Here is a 21,857-nt window from a genome sequence, read left to right as displayed (position 1 = left end):
TTTATTATAATAGTTCATCTTTAAAATGGTTAGAGAGGAGTTTTGTTTCGTCTTCCCCCTTCTTCTTCATCACAAGATACTAATTTAAATCACATTAATGATATATTAGTTGTCCTTTTTTGTTTAGAATAAAAATTTCAACAGTGCATGCATTGTTTTTGTTTTCATTTTAGGGAGATGGTTATGGTTTCACGAGAGAAGAGAAGGATGGAATTTTTTAAAACTATTGTATCTAAATAGAATATCTTTAATATATATGACGAATTGCAGGATCACTAGTCTACCATTAATCGTCAGTCTTCCATTACAATGTTATTATGTGTTTCATCGTCAGTCTACATAAAGGTTGCTAGTCTACACGAAGATCGTCAGTCATTCTAGAATGGTATAAATAAAGGACTTCGAAATCAAAATTCATACTTTGCTTGACTATCAAGTGAGAAATATCGAAGAAAAATTTGAAGGTAAAAAACCACACTGCTTACAAATCTATAGAATTATCTTGTTTTTTTAATAAAATGACAAAATTATTATACAAACAAATCTTATGAACATCATTTAATTCCTAGATGGATGTTTCACCATTGCCAGGATATACAATGCCCCCAGGTGGTGCCATGGACATTTTATTCTCGTTTGATACCACCGGGTCAATGTCATACATACTAGACGAGGTCAAAGGTCGATTAAGCGAGATGATTCAGAGACTACAAGCTGATATTCCCGGAATCAGAATCGGGGTCATAGCCCATGGAGACTATTGTGACGAAAAAGTTTTCTACCTGGAAAAACACATCGACTTCACGCATAATGTGGCGGATCTGTGTAATTTTGTGGGCGATGTCGAAGGAACGGGGGGAGGAGACCAAGACGAATGTTATGAACTAATCCTTAGAAAAGCAAATGAAGATTTTAACTGGGCACCAGTTTCCAACAAAGTTTTAGTAATGATTGGAGATGCCAATCCACACGAACCAGATTATGAACTAAACGTGCACAATATTAATTGGAGAGATGAAGTCGATATTCTTGCAAAACAGGTAAGAAAGTATAACAAATCTTTTCAAAAATTGAAGAAAAACTAAAAATTTCCTAGGCGTCATAAATACTATGAATTCTCCTAACTTTCCTGATTTCTATTTTTGATGTGTTTTACATATCTTTTAGGGAATAAAAGTCTATGCTGTGCAGGCTCTGAATAACGAAGGGGTGGACGACTTCTACAAAACTATGGCAGAAAAAACTGGTGGTCACTATCTTAAGCTTGAGAATTTTTCCAGCATTTGTGATTTCATCATGGCAATTTGCTACAGAGAAAGAGATGATGGCCTTTTTCTGGTATTTTTGATTTTTTTTTTATTTGAGTGATAGAAAAATCTTCAAAATTAATAACTTTTATTAGAAATAAAAACCGACATTCTGTTACAAGTTTTTTTTTCAAATATCTCTACCCTTTTCCTATAGAATTATGAAGCAGAAGTTACAGCCCGGCAAGGCACATCTGGTCTCCACAAAGATTTAAACAACATGTTTGCCACCCTCCGTCGCGGAGACTCCGTGGGTAGCACGTCAACCCCAAGCTGTTCTATCTATACGCCAACAGTCCCACATTCACCATTACCAGTCACACCCATGGACAGTATTGTTAGCTCATCGACTGATTTTAGTGCCAAATCAAAAGCTGTATGTTTACCCAAGGCGTCCATCCCACGGGTCCCAAAGGCTAGACCACTTAAACAGAGACAACCAATTTCTAAAAAAGTTAGTTTCCATTTCTTGCAAATCAAGTTTTTTCTAATGATTTTTACCCCAAGCTCTTTAAATTCTTAGCGTAAGCTTGCTGTATACATTTTTGTATAATTTGTATTTTACAGAATTCAACAACAAAGAGTATCCCACGCGAGAACATCCCGGAAACGAAATTCGCACTTCGGAACTTGAAATGGACGCCGTGGAAACTAGCATACAGTCCCGATAAACCACAGGGCCCATTTCACAAAATGTATCTTAAAAATGGCTATAGGAGAACTAAGTTATTTAGGAGCTCCTCAGGGTCAAAAATATACGAAGTTGCAGTACAGACTCGCCCAAAAGGAAAACTTCACGTTATGTACCACAAAGTTACGTCCTCAGACCTTGACCAACGGTCATGGGAACGATGTTTATTTCAGGGATCTCGGAGACGTGTCTATGTTCACAGAAGACAAATTATCCGAGTAATTCAGCAAGGTTGTCGTGTGTTTATTCGCAAAACTGATGTTAGCAAGAGACAAATGAAACAGGTTGAAAAATTGAACAATTACAGCTACGCATGGGCTAGGTCAATATCAGGGAAAAAATTGCCAGAGAGAGCGGTCGTTAAAAATCATAAAACACTGTCTGGTATGAACTATTAGTGTTACTGACGAAGAAATTCATTTTGTTCACTGTATCGTGTTCATTTATAAGCATGTCCTGGTAATAGAATTTATGTTTTGTTATTTTTTTAAATTATGCCATAGTGTATTTGCAGGTATTTTATGAAATGTTTTGTTGTTTATTGTATAATATAAGTAAAAACCAATATGATTTTATATTCCAAGCTCTTGTCTTTTATTAAGCTCTTGTCAAAAAGAGCTGCCTGTAGCAGCTGATTGCCAGTCTACATTTTAAAAACATGGAATATAAATAGAGTTATCGCGCTTTGTGCACAGAAAGGCTGATGGAAAAAATGACCTGATTATTTTCCATTTTTAATGTAAAAAACATCTTACAATTCATAAAGACAGCATTTTTAATATATATATTTCAATTTAAATATGAAGTATACATGGCACAATGGATATCGCACATACACTCATGTTAGAACCAATGATATTTAGCTTCATGTGTATAGATACATGTAATCGTAGATCAATTCGGACAATGTTTTCAATGTCGTACGTGTTATATCAGATATATAACCACAAAATGTTTAAGACATTTCTATTCATGCTTCGTGCTAATTTCATAATGAATTCAAAGGTTTTATACTCTATTCTTTCCTTAATTGTTCACACTTTCTTCTGAAACACACAACTGGCAAGATCCATGTATTTTGGCTTGAATTCACCTGTCGTCCGATGAATACCTCCAATATACAAACAATCAAAAAAAAAATTAGACGTGCACGGAACATTGTTCACAAATAATGAGCACCGATTCAAACGAAGTCTAGACGAGCACCATCCGCGTGAGTCAAATCACCGGTGAATATACTGGGACAGGAAGTCGCATATAGAAAACTGAGTCTCTATACATATTTATTTGCACCAACCAGGGGTCCACACCCCGTTATAACGTTTTGGATCCGCGCGTGGATCCTTCTTTTTAGTTTGTTGAGGCACAGCTTTCCTTTGATATCGCTCTAACCGTTTTTTCATTTTCAACACCAGCATTGGTTTGTATCCAGCTATGTTCTTCCTTTCTGAAGGATCATCTGCAAAATAATGACAACCATCCATTTTTAACCATACAAACACCAGTGTATTATATAGTCTGAGAGAGTTACAAGGTTGGGCAGTACTAGCAGTAGTCAAACATATAGACAATACATTAGCCTCAAGTTTGAAATACCTTAGGCTTTCATTTTTTTCCATGAATCACGATTTTGTTTTCAATTAGGTAATATACTCCATTCTGTTTACCATAAGAAAAAAAACCCATAAATCAAATTCCAAATAAAGTTATCAAACCATATCCTGTATTTCAATAGATATTTCAATATAAAGCAAAATATGATACTGTTTTAATACGAAATGATAAACGAAGGAATAATATGCAATGCAAGGTATAATTTATATAGTATTCAGCTTACCTTTGATATTATAAAGAAGGTATTTCGGGAAAATCCATTTTGTTTTGTCATGTTTCTTTAACTTCTCACAACGCTTTAGCTGTCTATATCTGTGCCATTTTCTCACCATATTAAACCCCGGAATTTTGGCAGTCAACCAGCGAACATATCCTGAAAATATTCTATTAGTGTTAAGATAAAGATCGCTTAAGATATAGTTTATTTAGTTCACACACTTTCTTCTTAAGGGCGAGTTTTCAAAAGAAGGGCGACAATGGAAGGAAGGGAGAATAAAATGGCAGCAATGAAAGCGGTGAGAACAGTAGAGATCGAATAGAGCTGCGAGGGCGAGGGGACAAGGTTACTGCACTCTTGCCTTGTCACTCTATTGGTCTCCAATTCTAGCACAGTCGCTTTCTCTCCCTTGCTTTCGATCACCCGGGATACCGACAACGAGCAGAGCGCGAGGCCTGAACTTAATGGCACCACACTATAGTGAAATTTTGTCGGTATCTGGCTAGCGGTCTCTTTTAAAAGAGAAATGTTTCCAGCCTGAGAAGAGACCCTAAAAAAGACTGAGAAATATATATTACTTCACCGAGTTTTGTGGCTCAGCTAAGTAAGAAATGACTTTACGTATTATCTGTCCTTATTCAAATATTCTCATGTGACATCATTTCGATGACCAGGTGAAGTTTACTGGACTTTTATTTTCATTAAACTTTTTTTAATTCACGTATTACTTTGATTCTAGTTTAGGTAAACCTAGGTAATAATAGCATGGCATGTCTCTAACAACCATGAATCAGACCACCGACTTTGATTACCGACACCATTATTTATTTTAATTATCTGGTAAGGGTGACTGGCCGCTCCTTAAATATCTATCATCACAATATGCTCATGAGCTGATCATCTTATCACTAAACGAATCAAAAGAACGTGCATACCCTTCTTTGTACCCTTGCGAGCATTTACTTGTTTTATATAAACACAATTACCTTGTATCGTTTGGGTTACAAAGTCTCTTGTCCTCTAAAGAGTAACAAACTATAGACCACGTATAATGTGTCAATACAGTACTAAGTAGTGCCTGTATGTAAAGAAAATCTAATATGGCCTACTCATTGATAAGTGTTTTGATCTACTTCTATGATATACTAGTCATTAGTAACTCTTAGCTTTTATTGAACTTCTATATTTGTGTGCTTTTCAATGGATAAATAAGGAAAGAATTGAACATTAAGCGCTTATTATTTTTGTTTCTTTGTCTGCTTCCTTTACGCCCCTTTGTATTGGGATGCCACCAATTGCTGGTGGGAGGCTACAAATTTAGGCTTGTACTGGGTATTTATGGCCAGAATGTTTTCATGCCAGATCATAGTATTAGTCTTATTAGCATTTCTTACATGACTTTGATGAATTTTCATACCTTTAGCATTCCTGACCATTCGATTAAGTGATTCGTATATAAATATATCTTGGTCGCTATCTGTTTCATATTTGTCATAGATTGGACAAAAGCTATCGGTCGCTGCCACTCGGTACCAACTATTGTAGTCCCCAGGGTTACCGACTATTAGTTTGTAGTCTCCCATTCTATAAACAAAAGACAGAAATATTGGTGAAAACAAATATTTAATAAGACTTGGTACATTACATTTCTTCACACATGTTCGCTAGCCAAGGGTTTCTGATCTGCTTCTCTCTTCACAAACTCACAGGTTTGTGAGGAGAGTAAAGGATCAGAAACCCTTGGATAGCGAAGATGGTCTTTACAACATCCATCAAAATCCTTTAAATATTCTGTTTTTTATTAGGCTGAATGGAAAAAAAGTTTCAAATAATATCGGTTATTTGTCAAGCTTGTCAACGCGTAAAAAAAGAGGGGGACAATGCGGATAGTTTTACCGAATGGCTGATGAAGGTCGTGATTTGTCAATATCGTAGACAAATTCAGTCCTCCGTGAGGGTTTACCAGATCTAATCATTGGCCACTGATTTATACCATCGATATGTTTTTCTGAAACCGAAAATATTTCAATTACAATTACATTTACCTTCAAAGAAAGAAATATCAAATATGAAACAAGAATATTTGCTTGTAAACCTAATTTTGGTTTTCCTCCCGCAGCTGCTAAAAGAGTAGGGAACCAGTCAGTTGAATGGAATAATCTGAAACATAAAGCAGGATTTTCCTAAAAGTTCAAGGAAAATACCTCGTACGAGATAAAATAAAACATACTCGTAAAGGTTTTACACATTGTATTTATGCATATACAATGTGTAAAACCTTTACGAAAAATATGAAAAAAATATGTGTGCAATGATGACTTTCAATGATAGATAGGAGAGATATATTAAGGGGTTAACTTGTAAAGATGTACCCCTCATGAACGTATCCATTCTTTTTCAGGTGGTTTTTGCTGTACACGAAGGACACAGCCCTAGTACCACCCTCCCATAAGGTTGTCTTAGATCCACGTAGGGGGAAATTGTTTCCTACAATATGGGCTGCGCCACCATTCTAGAAAAGAAAAAAAAATGAGGTTTTATAGGAGAACATATACATTGGAAACAATGTATATCGACATGAGCACTCAGTTAAGTAGCTTTAAATTGTGCTATTAATTTTCAATCATCTCAAGTTGAATGTTCTCATATTTCATAGTACTCACATCAGTTGTGAAGACTACCACTAGGTTACCCAGAAATTTGTGTTTTTTGAAGGCCGCCATTACAGCCCCCACAGCATCGTCCATTGCTGTTACCATGCCTACAAGCACAAAAACATATCATACTTTATTTAACCTCTTTCTCAGATTTTGATTTCGTATCAGTAAATTCTTTTTTTCGCTTTTTCAGTTTTTGAGGCTATCATCTTAGCAATAAGATGACGTTCATTTTATAACCGCCCGTTTTGCGGTGTCTCTCCACCTTGGCGATTACTAGGGAATTAGCTCAACACTCACAATATTTTCCACATTTATTGAAGTTAATAAAATATATCATAACAATCTGGGGAATCAGTTACTCTTCACTCCGTACAATATATATATGGGGAAACTCGCTATATCAATTAAATAAACGGACAGACAGACCTTATGACAATGAGGTAAACGTTACGGCTTTTACGGGCACTTCTTAACCCAAATGTGTCTTTACTCTAGCTCTGTTTCTTATTATATCTCTACTCTATTTTACATTTTATAAAACGTTTACTTTTCTTTGATTGACATGTCCAATTATAAATTAATCAGTATTATCTATCCAATCACTGTCAATCTTTAATACTCAAGACTGACCTTCGGTAAAGGTTAACGCCCATTACTGCACCTGCGTTAATCCGCTAATTGTTACCTAAACGTTTTAACTCAATTAGTGTCACACACTCTTTTGATCTTGAAATGCATTGTCCATCTGTCCTCACTATATTATAAGTATTTACCCTTAAGCAATATTTAATATCTTTGATTTACTATTTCATTGTTACAGTTAAGACTTGTTATAAACATTAATTTACGTTCTATCAGGAAGAATTTCATAAGATTGCGTATGTAAAATATATAAACTCATAAACAAGCCGAAAACAGAAAATATTTACGAATGTGCAACATATACATTTTGCACGGTCATAATTTGATGAAATTGGAGAACTAATACTAGTAATGCGGTGAATTGATGATCAGGAATTTTTGCATCAAAGAATACTCAAACTTGATTAATAATTCATTCAAAGTTTTTTGTGTCATCAGTTATTAAGCATATCAACTTCAAATGAAGAAAAAAAAATCAGCAAAATGATTTTCTTTAGAAAATGAAAAAGGTTAAGAAAATGAACAGTGATCTAAAATCCAGAAATCTATGATGAGACTGTACTAGTAGCTTAACTGATGTGCACTTGTAATAGTTTGTTTACTTGTTAAGTCCCTTCAAGAACTTTTCTCTCATATAGAGACGCCACCACATGCCGGTGGAGGACGGCATATTTAGACCTGTACTCGGCACTTACGGCCTTAGATCAGTGAGGGATTTTTTTCGTGCCAGCATGAACCCGCAACGTAAAGGTCAACTACTTCCTGCGCGACTCTAGAGCAAAGGCTCTTACCAATGCGCCACGCGGGTGACTGTACTTATAAAAAAGATATATCTTAGTTTAGTCTGCTTTTGTAAAGTCTTATCTGACTAAAACTCTAGGAGGAGTAGCGTTTTGAAAGAATTTTAAAGAAATTTCTGTTTTTAGTAACCATGACAACGCAATATGCCAAAAGCAAAGACCGATACACAGAATTTGGTATCTTAGTATAATCTACGTGTACATATTTTCAAAGTCTTATTAAAATTGGTCCAAAACTGTAGAAGGAGTAGAGATTTGAAAGAATATATAAAAAATACTTTGGTAACCGTTTGTCGAAATCAAAAACTGATAAAAAGAATTATGTGTCTTAACATAGTATACTTGTGTATCAAGTCTTTTTGAAATTGAACCAAAACTGTAGGAGTAGTACGTTTTGAAAAAAAAAGTTTACACACGAAAAGACAGACGGACGGACGACGAACACTGTACTATTAAACTATACTATACTATATACGACAGAATATTCCGTAGTCAAATTAGTATAAAAACAAAGGCCTTACAATTGATATGTTATATGTCAGTCAAAATACGACTCAGTGATAGGTTATATTTGTAAACAAAGTCATTATAACGACCATAGAATTTACGAAATGCTGACTTTAAACGAGATTGTTCAAATCCTTGTAACATCAACTTATCTGCCAGTAGCCTGTCTCGGTTTTAAATTTAACGTACTCAGAGAATGCTCTAGGGAGACGTAAACACCATATGCAGGTGAATATTTCTACATAAATAAGGAAAGTTGACGATAGGAAAACTGAAGACATCTTGTTTGTCATACAGTTTAGTTGTTAGTTGGCTCTTATCGTCTATAATAAAACACCTAGATATGAAAAAGATGTGGCAGACTCTATGATGTCTTTTTTTTTTTCGAGTTCACTGTGATATATCGAATCGACATATGACTGGAAGTAACTATTGTAATTGATAAAATGTCATCGATATAACTGAATGTCAAGCTGAAGGCCACAGCAAGTGTTTTCTTCTGATGCAGTTTTATTTAACAAATTCCTCTGCATATGAATATAAAAACAGGTCGGCTAATAAGGGAGCACAATTATGCCCATCGAAATTCCAACAATTTGTTGAAAAAGCGGTTTTCAAAGACTAAATAGATGTTGTCACTGAGGAACTCCAGAATCCTTTTCATATAAACTTGTGTATAGAATCAAAGTGATTTTTAACAAAGTAATTTTGTTGATGACCATGATTGATTTTATGTTGTTTTTACGTCCCATTCAAGAATTTTTCACTCATATAGAGAAGTCTCCATATACCGGTAAAGAGCTTCAAATTTAGACTTTTACTCGACACTGAGGGCCATTGAGCAGTGAGGGATCTTTATCGTGCCAACGTGTGCCGTGACACAGGGCCTCGGTTTTTAAGGTCTCATCCAAAGGACCCGCAACTTTCACTTCAAGGTGTCGAAGAACAGTTGCTACCTATTCTTTTATCGACTTAGGTCAGTCGCGGCCGTCATTTGAACACACGGCATTCCCATCACGGAGCGAGCGCTCTACCGACTGAGTTACAGTGACGGTTTGTTGATGACCAGTCACAAGATGCGAAAATTTCCGAGTTCCATTTTTATTAAAGAAGCAGCTGTTTATTATATGTATATATCAAAAACCCTAGCTTTTAATTTATCGTGAGGAATGGTTGTATAAAATGTAGAAAAGTTATACGGTTTGATCTTACTGACTTTCGAAATTATTGAGATTTTAAATTAATTTTCTAAAAAAATCTTTGGAATTTTTGAGAATCCACATTTGATTTACACCACTTCTAGAATATGCTGTAGCACAGTACGTCTGACGATTAACAAAAATTGACTATATAAACCTTGAGCACGAACCAGAAAATATTTTTCTGTCCTTGTTTTTCAAAAGTTGGTATCTTTTTTCATACTTCTTTGGTACCTGTAAAATTATGGTGTAAATAAAGTTAAAAAAAACTCAGTTCAGAAAACATTGCATATCTATACTTAATAGATAGACGTTGGCAAATAAAATGACACAGAGGGTTCACTGGCTTGATTTTATTTTCCCTATTTCTCAGCATCACGCTGTATTTTATTAAATTACCTGTAATGGAGTGTGAACAGACTGGAAAGCTAGGTAGAGGAACAGCGGGTTTTTATTCTTCTTGTGTTCTTTTATTATGTCTACAGCTCTTTTGGCGTAAGTTTTCTTTAAAATGAAGAAGAAATATCACAGAATAAATGTAAATGACGTCATAAACAGTGATACGTGGACAATGATTTTTACAGAAAAATGTGTATGAAAAAAGAACTTGATTATCATACAGGAGTACAAAATCCATGAGAAAAAAAATCTCGAAATGATTAATTTGATGGAGATTCTGAATTAGACATTCCTGACCCTGCAGGTAACCTCTCATATAAAACCATGACTACACCGATAAATCCTAACATTACGTAAACAGTAATTAAAAACAAATTTCATGTAATCTGTGCTTCTAAATGGATGTACTACTTTCTTTAAAATTATTTAAATGACCGTTGTAAAAAAAAAAAAGAAAAATGTCTGATTTCTATCCGAAAAATTGTGTTAAATAAGAATTGATTTGTTTGGGGTTATAAATAAGTCAGTTTGACGACTTCTTAATATTTTCAAGACAGAATGCACATTAATTTTGTCTGTGTTATAATGAGTTGTGTGAAAACTCTAGATGTTCGGCTTGTTGCAGCCCGGAGGACAGGGCTGCTCTATACATATAAGTTTAAGTGTTGGTATATGGGGATTGAGGTGAGAGAAGTTATTCAGAATTAAAGGTTTTCTAAACATTAAAAAGATTGTTAATCAGAATGTTCTTTCCCTTTATAAATTACGAGATACACAATATATTTACTTCCATAAAGTGAATCTGTAAAAATATATATATTTTTCATATTTAATATATAAAGTTGCTTATCATTTACTATCGAAAAAACGACAGGTCCTTTTTTTTTAGAACATCAAATTTTTCTTATCGCATAAAAACGTAAAAAAAGTACTTTACACAGTTCGTGTTTTATATTCTTTTTTGAAAATAGGTGATGCATGTGTCTGGTTTCAAATTATATTTTATGCAGCCAACATTTACTTGAGGAATTGATAAAGTTTAAAAGGGTATCGGTTTTGTTCGATTTTCATCCGACTATAAGTTTTCAAAATATTCTCGACTATCGTCTCCATCATTTAGAGCATGCCTTTTTCACACATATCGAAGCGGTTTGATGATCAAGACTCATTTCCATTGTTTACTTTATTTATTTACCGGGCGACAATTGATGGTAACATCAATGTTTTCTTGTATAGGTATAGATGATGCTCTGACTGAGAGAAATCAAAGCATTTTTAATTAATGATTTCACAAAAAAAGTCGGCTTTATTTTTTTTTAAACGAAATGGCGTTGGGTATTTGAAAAGAACATTTTTTCATCCTTACTGTAGAATATTGCTTCTTAGGTGGATAAAACACAGTCTTATTAAACCGGAAGTCATACCCTCCATCTATAAAAAAAAAATCAGAAATAGGTCAGATTTCTGTTAAATTCAAGTATTGTAAATCTTCTTTAATCTTTTTCAGAACTGTTTCACCAATTAAAAAAATCATAAAAATAGTATTCATTTATTTGAGACTTATGTAATCCTGTTGTTGACATTATTGTATAGGAGATTTCAGAGCAATCTAAATCCATACTTGATTGGTTTATGGCTGTTAAAAGTAAACTCAACCGTTCATGTGCTTGTAGTAGTCCTGCGCGCCTGCATAGAACCCTAAAAATGAATCAAATCCACGGCGAGTTGGTGTGTAGTTCTCATTGCAAAATCCTAAGTGCCATCTGCAAAAAAATAATTGCAATAAGCATTTATAGGAATTGGAATGACTGCAGAACTCATTGGAAGAAACAATAAAGGAACAAACAACAAATGAATAATGATATTAATTAGAACCAATGATAAGTAATATAATTAATAGAGGTAACCTTTTATTTTATGGTGGCTAGATTTTAGAACTAGAAGTCTCTGACGAGACTGTAGCTCTACTGGTTTGTACTTAAAAGTAGCACTTGGACTTGAAACTTTGCAGAAGCAATACATAGAATAATGATCCTTGGTGTTGTCTCTTTTTGTTTTATTGAGATTTTTGTATTATTAAGATTTATTGCAATCAGACTAAATCTGTAGGAGGAGTAGCCTTTTAAAAGAATTTTACAGAAATTTCAATTTTAGTAACCATGACAACATCATTCAACAAAATAAAAAAAACAATATAAACAATTTTGTATCATAGTGTAGGCTACTTGTGTGACAAGTTATACTGAAATCAGATCAAAACTGTAGGAGGAGTAGCGTTTTGAAAGTATCTCAAGGAAATTTCTAATTTTAGTAACCATGGCAACACCGTTCATCGAAATCAAAAACTGATACATAGAATTGTGTACCTTAGTGTAGTCTACTTGTGTGCCAAGGTATATTGAAATCAGACTAAAACTGTAGGAGGAGTAGCGTTTTGAAAAATTGTTTTCAGACGGACGGACAGACAGACAGACGGACGGACGACGGACACCTTACTATCGCATAAGCTCTTCTGGTCTCTGACCAGTAGAGCTAAAAAAGAGTTGTATTCATTTAAACGCTATCAAATTTGATGTCTTTCAAGAATCTTGCTGCTGGTGATAATATCTTATACGTATTTCAAAACTTGTAAATCAGTCGTTTTTGATTAACATACTTTCCAATCATATGCGTGGAGTAACCTAGTTTCTTGAGTTTTTCTGGGAGAGTTGGCGTATCCAGAGACATAAAGCGAGGTTGTCGAGGATCGATTGCAGTACCCTGAAGACGAAGAAAAAACCTTTCAGAATGCTTGAGGGCGTTTACGATGTGTCATCATTTGAAACAGAAAGCGCCTGGCTCTAAACAGTACTTATATGTCATTTTATGAGAATAAAACATTGTCATTGGCTAAACTAGACAAGGAAGGAGATGAAAGACTTCCCGTTGCCCAAGTGCTAGTACTTTTGTAGAGGGTGGAACAATTCTTAAAAGAAAAACAACTGTACGAATTTTCTTTCCTTCTTACAAGTATATTAATTATAAAATGTTTTTTTTTAATAAATGCTTTCAGTTATTGCTTTTTGATTTTGAGGAAAAGCATTCACATGCTTGAGTTTAATACATGTTTATTAATTATAGATAAAACTTAGTCTAGTTAGCATTCCTTTAAGTGAATACTTATCGAAACTTTAGAACCATAAAGAAAAGACAAAATATTCTAAAGGGGAATATTGTAAATTTTCTCACTCTTCTTCCCGTTCACTTTTAAGAAGATTTGTCTAACATCGGATTTAAAAGTCAATTGTGTCTCTCCCCATCTCCTTCAATGTTAAGATAAGTTGTAAAAGGTACTAGTAACCTTCCTTAAAAGCCAAAGTCGACACGTTACCTAACAGCTAGTAAATCTAAATACAGAAAGGTTATTCAATATTGCGAACATTGACTAGAATTTCATTGAAGAGTTTGTTTTAACAAATGTGAATAGCTTTCAAGTTGGTGACACGTGACACCTGTAGATTTTACCCTCTGTGCTGTCTGCATCAACAAAAAAAGTTTAAAAAAAGGATATTTGCCAAAACAAGATCAAACTTACTGATAAGCCGACTCTAAAAGGGTAGACACCGGTCAGGAAACTGTTTCTTGACCTGAAAAAGTAAATGACCCGACTACTGATGTTCACAAATAATCAGGATATCTGGTATGGAAGGGTATGCCACAAATTCACTAAATGGTACATTTTTCCTCCTTCAGAGTGACTGAATCAAAACCTAAAATTTGTCAGTTTTTTCTGGGAGTATTGCAGCTTTCAGCAGTATGAAAACACATGGAGAGGGAGTTTTAATAAATATACAATTACTTACGGTGTACATATCGGGTGAACGTAAGAGGAGTTTAATATCACGCCGGAGTGCGCCAGTTTATCCAAATTTGGTGTATAGATATCCGGATTATGCCACCCAACATCATTCCAACCTATCAAAGAAATGAACAGATTTATCATTTTATTCTGAATATACTTTAGATTTCCTTACAATGAACAGATCGGGTAATTGTTTATTAAATTTAAAGAAAATAATAGTTATATACATGTATATCTGAAGAAGCACTAGCTAGAAGTCATTTTGTTTTTTTTGGGTTTAATTTACTAATGTGGCCATTCACTGCGACAAAACACCAGCTTACATCAGTTTAAATCACTTATTTGAAGAAAAGAAGAAATCTATTATATGCAGAACCTTATCGAAAGTTATGTCTTGTAGCATGTTTTATCTGGTGCATCTTTTGTGGTTACAACCAGGGTATAATCAGGTACCACACAGACGTGTTAAAAGTTATATGTATCTTGACCTTGCTTAATTATTAATGAATTTATACACACAGTTTGTTATAAAAAAAATTCCCAACGAGTCTCTCACAGCGACACCTTAATTAGTTTTGCTTCAAACAATAATAAATTCTCTGCATGGAAGTCTCTTTCGATACACTACGCGATGATTCCTACACCTGTTGGCCTGGTTTGAAGCCTATCTTATGGTGTGGATTTCCATTAATGTGGAGATAAACTCTAAATAGCGCGGTCAAATAGAGTCGTTAATCAAAATTTTTAGGTCAAACAGCGAAAAAATGAGGTCAGTAAAAATATTTACTACGTGATCGTACGATTGGCAAAGTATTTGACCTGGAAAAAAGTTCCTGTTTATAAAGGCATTGGTAGAGAGTGCTTCAGTTTGGCAGCATGTCGTTTAAATTACGTCAAATGATTGTACACTAGTGTATATAGTCGGGATTTAACTTATGTATGAAGAGTTAGTCACCTCATGTAAAGAGTCGACGACCTTTTAATTCTCTCAAAAATATTTAGAACAAATCTGTTCTTAAATTGCTTAAGATTAGAAGAACAAGGTTTATATGCACTTAGTGCTTTAGATAGGTTAGATGACATGTTAGATGACACAGTAGCACGTGTTGTTTATAACTCTAATACAGGATGAATATAGATTTAAATTAAATGAATATAACATGTATAAGGATAACCCAATCTTTGGAAAATTCATTCGATCATTATCCTTAAGATTAAAAAAACAAACAAACAGGATTTTCTTTGACATCTTCATCACAAAAATACAACTGAGAAGGTCAATAAAGTACACAATGTGACCGTTGTATATATCTATGACCTTAAATATTTACTGAACATTTATGAAGGCTTATCAATAATACCCTTTTCACACGAGAATGATATCATTGAGGAAAGGATAAACCAAAGTAAACACACAGAACACAGTTACAAGTAACTTACATAACAGCTAATTCTAATAATACAACAAAGATCTCCAGAGATTATTTTTTTTTGTTTTTGTTTTTGGTTATGTCTAACGTAGTAACAGCTAATTGCTTCTATCCTCAATGAAAAGATAATTACTAAACTATACCAGCATAAAATTTGTAAAATGAACTATAATTAATTTTGAATTGATATAGTACGTCAAGTTATTAATTAGTTATTAATTAACTACCTTAATTAAAATTATGTGCTTCTTCAGTTCATACAGTATACGTACCCAAATCGTCTGCAACAATGAAGAGTATGTGTGGTTTTTTGGCGCCCTCCAAAACAGGAAATAGTACACAGAAGGCGAGGAAGGTCCCACGAAGCATTTTAATTTTATCTTCTACCGTATTCTTCAGCAAAGTTAATAATATCAAACTGTCAGGAAACACTGCTTCTCTGGAAGTTACTCATTTGTAAGGACCATCTTCTGGGTTCCATTTTTATGTCTATTCAATATTCACGGTCAACTGAACTTCGTCTATCACGCGAGACGTTCAAAGAGCCAATGGAAAATCACTTTGGGAATGGTTATAAAGAAGGAACGTGCAGATCAGTAGTGACAGCGTATGTCCTCAATGCGGAGTACCTAACGCTAGGATTTTTTTTATCACGTTTATCAAATGAACCCTCTCTTCTTAACGCTCAACACAGAACTGATGACTCAACACACAACGAAGAAAATTTAAAATTATACCCTTCAGGTGCACTGTAAAAAAAAAAAAATAGCATGCAGTCTTTATATTTTTGGTTTGTCCCAACTTTTAAGGTTTAGTGGAAAAAATTACTTACCAACATTTTAAAATGAAAAATATAACACTTTGCTTTTGTTAAGTATGGGTTGTTTTGACGGGTCATGGGAAAGGCATTTGCAGTGTACTGGTTTTTTGACAGTTTAAATAAATGGACTTTGAACCTTGAAAGAGACTGCATGTTGTGAAACTTAAAAGAATTTAGTGTCAAGTATCGACCGCATTTTTCTTCGTTCATTTTATATATTATGTTCTTATTGGTAAACACATAAATAAAAATAAGAAGTAAACAAGTATTATATGAATTTTCAAATCAATATAAAATAAGATATTTTTGATGTTTCGAAAAACATATTTTTGTCAACATCTAGTAAAATTGCATATTAATTACTGATTATACCCTTCATTTTCATGTATTTTCACTTTGAAGGGAATTTTAAATCAATATATATGCATTAAAAAGTATGGTGGCATATTTCTGCCCCCTACATGCAAGATAAATTATGTTAATATGCAACATAATTATTTAGACATGCGACTCAATTATGTCAACATGCAACATAATTATGTTGACATGTAAGTTACCAATCTCTTTAGAGAATCTAATTTTAATATTGGTAAACTTACTTACTTACGCCATTGTTTGACATCACACAAGCAAAGATACAACAGGATTATGTTGGCATGCGAATGATTTATGTTTAAATGCGAGATAATTATGTAACATGAGACTAATTTATGTCAACATGCAAGATAATTATGTTAACATGCGAGATATATATGTCAACATTCAACTTATAATCTTGCATATTGAAAGAAATATCTTGCATGCTAAAAATATAACTCGCATGTTGGCATAAATAAGTCGTACATTGACATAAATAAGTTGTATGTTGACATAAGTCGCATGTTGACATAAATAAGTCGCATATATACATTATTATCTTGCAGCTTGCTTGTATGATGTCGTACACTGGCGTTAGAAAGTAAGTTTACCAACATTAATATTAGATTCTCAAAAAAGATTGGTAACTTGAATGTCAACATAATCATAGTTATCTTAGATGTTGACATTTTTTAACATAATTTATCTTGCATGTAGGGGCAGAAATATGCCACCATAAAAAGATACATATTCCGTATTATTTAAAATTAACTTTCAGAAAGAGAAAGTAGTTATTCCATGCACGCATGTGGGAATTCGTGTAAAAAATCCCAACGAACATTGAATACAGACTCTTGAGAGTATTAACCATTTACCATAAATTAAATCAATCATGTATTATTAACCATGAAGTGAATTAAGAAAAATCACTTTTTCATATTTGTGAGTGTGTAAAGCATTTCCATTGACGTGTGCGAAAATGCCCAGCATTGGAGTCCGGCGCATTACTGGAAGAAGAAGACATGGTCTTCACTACGATCACATGTATCTGTGTAGGATTTGTCAAACTAAAAAAAATCAAGAGGCCCCAAAAAAGTCATGCATTTATCTGTTCAGGAGATTTCAATAAAACTTTCCCCCTGTATTCACTTAAAATTTTTTAATCATATTGTGGCTCCACCCTCACCTAAGAGAGTATGGTCTAACCAAACTACACGTGTTCGGTTAAATCATCTTAAGTCATCTTCGCAGAAACGCTTTATTAATAAACTACACAACATGGAAATACCTAAGAAAAAGCAAGATAACTAACATGGCCTTCTTGTTGTCCTTTTGTAAATTTTGAATTTATTGGGCGGCAGTAAATGCAAAAATTTACAATTTGACAACTAGTCCTTGAAAAGATCTTTTATACTTTTATTATATGAGTTTTGATCCCTGATCTCAGCTCAACCCTAACCTCAGGGTAATTTATTTGAAGAAAAAAAACCTTGAATCACAGGACTTGGGAATGTTTTCATATTAGTATTATTCAATGTTGTCATGCTGCTCTTTCTTTTAAAAAATCCCATATATATTTCCAAGTAAAACTTTGAATCCCTGTTTTAGCCCCACCCTACACCGAGGGTTCATAATTTGAACAAATAATTATCTGAACTACATTTCGATTCCTGTACATAAATATAATTTATTGTGGCCCAGCATGCTGATTTAAGTAAGGTCACCTGAGTCACATATGTGTTCTCGTCCATTGTCGTGCGTTCATAACCTTTTGAACATTTTCAGCTTCTCTTTGTGGCTGAACTTAATTCAACCGATTTTGGTATATACATGTATACTTAAAAAACAAAATTATTGTAAATTTCAAGGTCCCTTGGACTTGAGATATGGTGCATAGCGTTAAAATTCATACAATTTAATAAAATATTTCCTTAGTCGTGGTCAAATAGCAGGCAAATAGTTTGCATAATTATATTAAAAATTTAGCCCTATACACATACTTTAAAATTCATGACCAGATCCAGGGTTGAAACACCAGATTTGGGCTAAGTTGGTCATATATTGAAAATATATTACACCTTTAAAAAATCTTATTCTGTACTCTTAGACGTAAAGATTGTGGAAGAGTTTCTCAAAAGACTTCATAGATATTGGTATAAAATACATGTATGCCAGTCAAAATACGACCCAGTGATAGGTCGTATTTGAAAAACAAGGTCATTTTAACGACTTTATAGAATTAACGAAATGCTGACATTCGGTTGTTGAAATTTATGGAGCATCAACTTATTTGTCAGGAGCCTGTCTGAGTTTAAGAATTGATAGTACTCAGACCATGCTTTTGATATGATTCTCATAGATATTTTTACAGCAGATATTATTTTTGTGAGAAGTAAAGATAAGTGCTTGTTAGAGCATTTGCTTGACCCGGCAATGTATCTTTGTTTGAAAGGATTTTTATGAACGAATCCTACATAGGTAGGCTAGATCAAATTCACTTTCGTTGACTGGAATATAAAAGTAATAAAGACTTAACTGTGTTTTTGAATGATTACATCCTTAGAAAATGAATTATGAGTATAAGTTGAACTTCCAGATCTAAAATTTAAAACAAGTTCTTCTAAAAACAGTTGTAATAATGAGCCCTACAAACAAGATGAAAAAATTGTTACAAGCCGTGTCAGCTGGAACCATTACATATTGTTCATATAGTCTGTACAATTCTTTTATCCGATTTATTGAAAACGGACGGATAGATGGTTCGCAGACCGTATGACCTTGTGATTTTCTTACACGACTCTTTAATATATTTCTAAAACACTTTATCCGCTCTGACAGTGTTCAGGTCTTTCCCGTCATATATAGCCCATCATCTGGCATAGTCCTATAGAGAATTCATAATAGAAATTAAATGAAGTTTTGTCACCGATTGAAAGAATCGGGGCTCTCTGTATTTAGGTCGGTCTTTTAAAATGGTTGCTTTCTTGTCTTTATTTTCAGCTACATTTATATCACCTATAATACATAATTTATTCCAGCGGGAAAATAATTGAAGAGCAAGATAGTTTGAGAGGATATTGTTTCAGATTGTTTTCTCTACTACATTCAGAATCAGCACCTGTAAAGTTAGAAACAGGTAGACCTAGGAATTCAAAACGTCATTCCTAGGATGGTCTATTTTAAGCAATTTTGAGTTCGTTATCTATATTGGATTTCAAAACTTTATAAAATTCCTTACAAAAAAGATTGCAGGGTCCAGTTAATGTTCTACCAAACTCTACCACACAAATATTAATTGCTGTGAAGGGAAAACTTTAGATGCTCTGTGCTTCAACACATTGAAGAGGCGGCGATAATCAAATGCAGATTTCTAAAAACGCTAAATTAACTTTCAGAAATGAAATCTCAATATTTAAAAAAAAAACCCATAAAATCGTATGATTTTTCAAGGTACACTTAATACAATTCCTCATGATAAACTGAAGATCAGGAATTTTGATATCATGTTCAACTGCTTCTGCAATAAAAACGAACTTTGGAATTTTCTTATCTTGTGATAAATCACTTTGCTTAAAATCATTCTCATTCTACACAAAAATAGTGTGAAATTGATACAAAAAAAGATGCTGGAGTTCCTTATTGACAATATTATTATAATATTGTGAAATCACATATTTTCGTGGGTCAAATTTTCGTGGTTTAAGCAAAATAAAATGTTCATGGAGATTTAATTTCGTGTATAAATAAACGCTTAGTTGTTATTTATTTGAAATTTTACAATTTGTGGAGGACACGACTTCGTGGGTCTCTTCAAACCACGAAAACATTAAAAATGAGTGATTTCAGAGTAACACATGCATCTAGGTGGTCTTTAGAGACCAAGTTTTCAACAATCTGTTGGAATTCTTATGGACAAAAATCATGCTCTTTTATTAGCCCCATGTTTTGTATTCTTATGAAGCTGAATTTATTCAAACAAGTTCTACATGAGAAAAAAAACCTCTTGAATGTTTTACTGAATATAGACGTTAATAGTAAACTAAACTACTGCGGGGTAATACTTCCGCTGAATTCAAATTTTTATTCAATCCGCGGGTAGAAAATTAAGCTGATTTCTTGGATTGCCATTGTATGTCTTAAGAGGGCAGGGTGGTTGTGGCCATTTTTAGACTATATTGATCTCCTTTACAAGAAGAGCTCCATATAAAGATATACAAAAAAGATCAAATTTTAAAACTAAATGTATGAATTTTTTTTTTTGCCAATTGATAGTTGACAGCTTAAGATATCATATCTAAAAAAATAAGTTATATCTGATGGTTAATTTGTTGACCCCCAGCCTCCTTAAATGACTTAAAGTACGATGTGACTTTCCGCGGAAAGTTTATGACCGCGTACATGGCGTAAATTAACCTCAGGCGAAAAAGTAAGTTTACAGTATATGGCAAACGAGGATCTTAACTTTTCCACTGTCAACTTTCCATATTTATATAACAACATTGCATTATTATCTGCATGTGGTGTCCAAGTCACCCAATTATTCGTTGCACAATTAATTGTAAAGCCCGGAAAGGCTACTGACAAATGATAAAAAGAAACAAATTAATGTTACAAAACTTTCAACAGTCTTTATTAAGCATTTAGAAAATTTTATGGTTAAGTTGATCTATAGCTTTTTTGCAAAGCAACTTATTGTTTTGCCGCGTTTAAACTGACATGGTTTCATAAAAAATTGTGAGGCCATTGTTATACCCCCGCTTGAAAAGCGAGTATATAGTGATTGGGGAATCCGTCTTTACATCCTTCTATATTTCCGTCTGTACATTCGTAACGCTTAGGGATACCCCTCTTTTATCTCAGATATTTGGGGTTCTCTATAGCAAAATCTTGACACTACCATTCTTTCTATAATATTGGGGATAATCATCCCTTATCCGAAACTCCTCCTACACCACTGAATAAAATTTAATGAGACTTTCACAGAATCGTTTTTACATAGTGCCATTGTACACCTCTTTTTTTACATTTCGACTGGACAGATATTCGAGGTTTCCCATAGCAAAAAGGGACTTTGCCAAGGTAATCATGTGTGAGCGGGGGTATCATTTTGTGAGCTCTGCGATCACAGTACATCTAGATTTCATACTAATTTGTCTACGTGATACGCCTTTTTTCTGATCAATACAGGGGACAAAGCAGTTGTGGCCGGTAGACAAGGAATGTTCACTCCTCTTAGGTTCCCGATCCCACATCTGAAGTTTCCAGGGGTTAGTGTTTAACCCTATTCTGGACGTGTTTTTATAAGTGTTACGAGATTTATCAATGTTATTTATCCTGACCCTTTCCATTAATTACTTTGTACAAGCTTGTTTA

The 21,857-nt window shown here is 33.8% G+C and overlaps 2 protein-coding genes across 2 annotated transcripts; one reads left to right on the top strand and one right to left on the bottom strand.

The window, feature by feature from the left end:
* The first annotated feature begins 260 nt into the window (after positions 1 to 260).
* On the top strand, positions 261 to 2,575 carry LOC133189881 (uncharacterized). The gene is made up of 5 exons (XM_061325284.1): positions 261 to 464; positions 570 to 1,040; positions 1,168 to 1,338; positions 1,465 to 1,761; positions 1,875 to 2,575. The coding sequence occupies exons 2-5, from the start codon at positions 570 to 572 to the stop codon at positions 2,394 to 2,396; spliced, it is 1,461 nt and encodes a 486-aa protein (XP_061181268.1). The 5' UTR covers positions 261 to 464; the 3' UTR covers positions 2,397 to 2,575.
* Positions 2,576 to 2,719: 144 nt separating this feature from the next.
* Positions 2,720 to 15,944, bottom strand: LOC133189880 (arylsulfatase I-like). The gene is made up of 15 exons (XM_061325282.1): positions 15,580 to 15,944; positions 13,879 to 13,990; positions 13,611 to 13,662; positions 12,693 to 12,796; positions 11,693 to 11,799; positions 11,403 to 11,467; positions 10,037 to 10,141; positions 9,808 to 9,871; positions 6,493 to 6,590; positions 6,202 to 6,341; positions 5,925 to 5,989; positions 5,726 to 5,837; positions 5,247 to 5,413; positions 3,836 to 3,985; positions 2,720 to 3,457 (listed from the first exon to the last, which is right to left on the bottom strand). Exons 1-15 carry the CDS (start codon positions 15,674 to 15,676, stop codon positions 3,282 to 3,284), a joined length of 1,614 nt encoding a protein of 537 aa, XP_061181266.1. The 5' UTR covers positions 15,677 to 15,944; the 3' UTR covers positions 2,720 to 3,281.
* Between the last annotated feature and the right edge of the window lie 5,913 nt (positions 15,945 to 21,857).

Source organism: Saccostrea echinata, unplaced genomic scaffold, assembly GCF_033153115.1.
Source record: "Saccostrea echinata isolate AGI-Se365-2 ecotype Australia unplaced genomic scaffold, CSIRO_AGI_Sech_v1 ptg000020l, whole genome shotgun sequence".
Taxonomy (NCBI): Eukaryota; Metazoa; Mollusca; class Bivalvia; order Ostreida; family Ostreidae; genus Saccostrea; species Saccostrea echinata.
The sequence above is the reverse complement of the archived record's forward strand: the minus strand, read 5'-3'. Positions and strand labels throughout refer to the sequence as shown.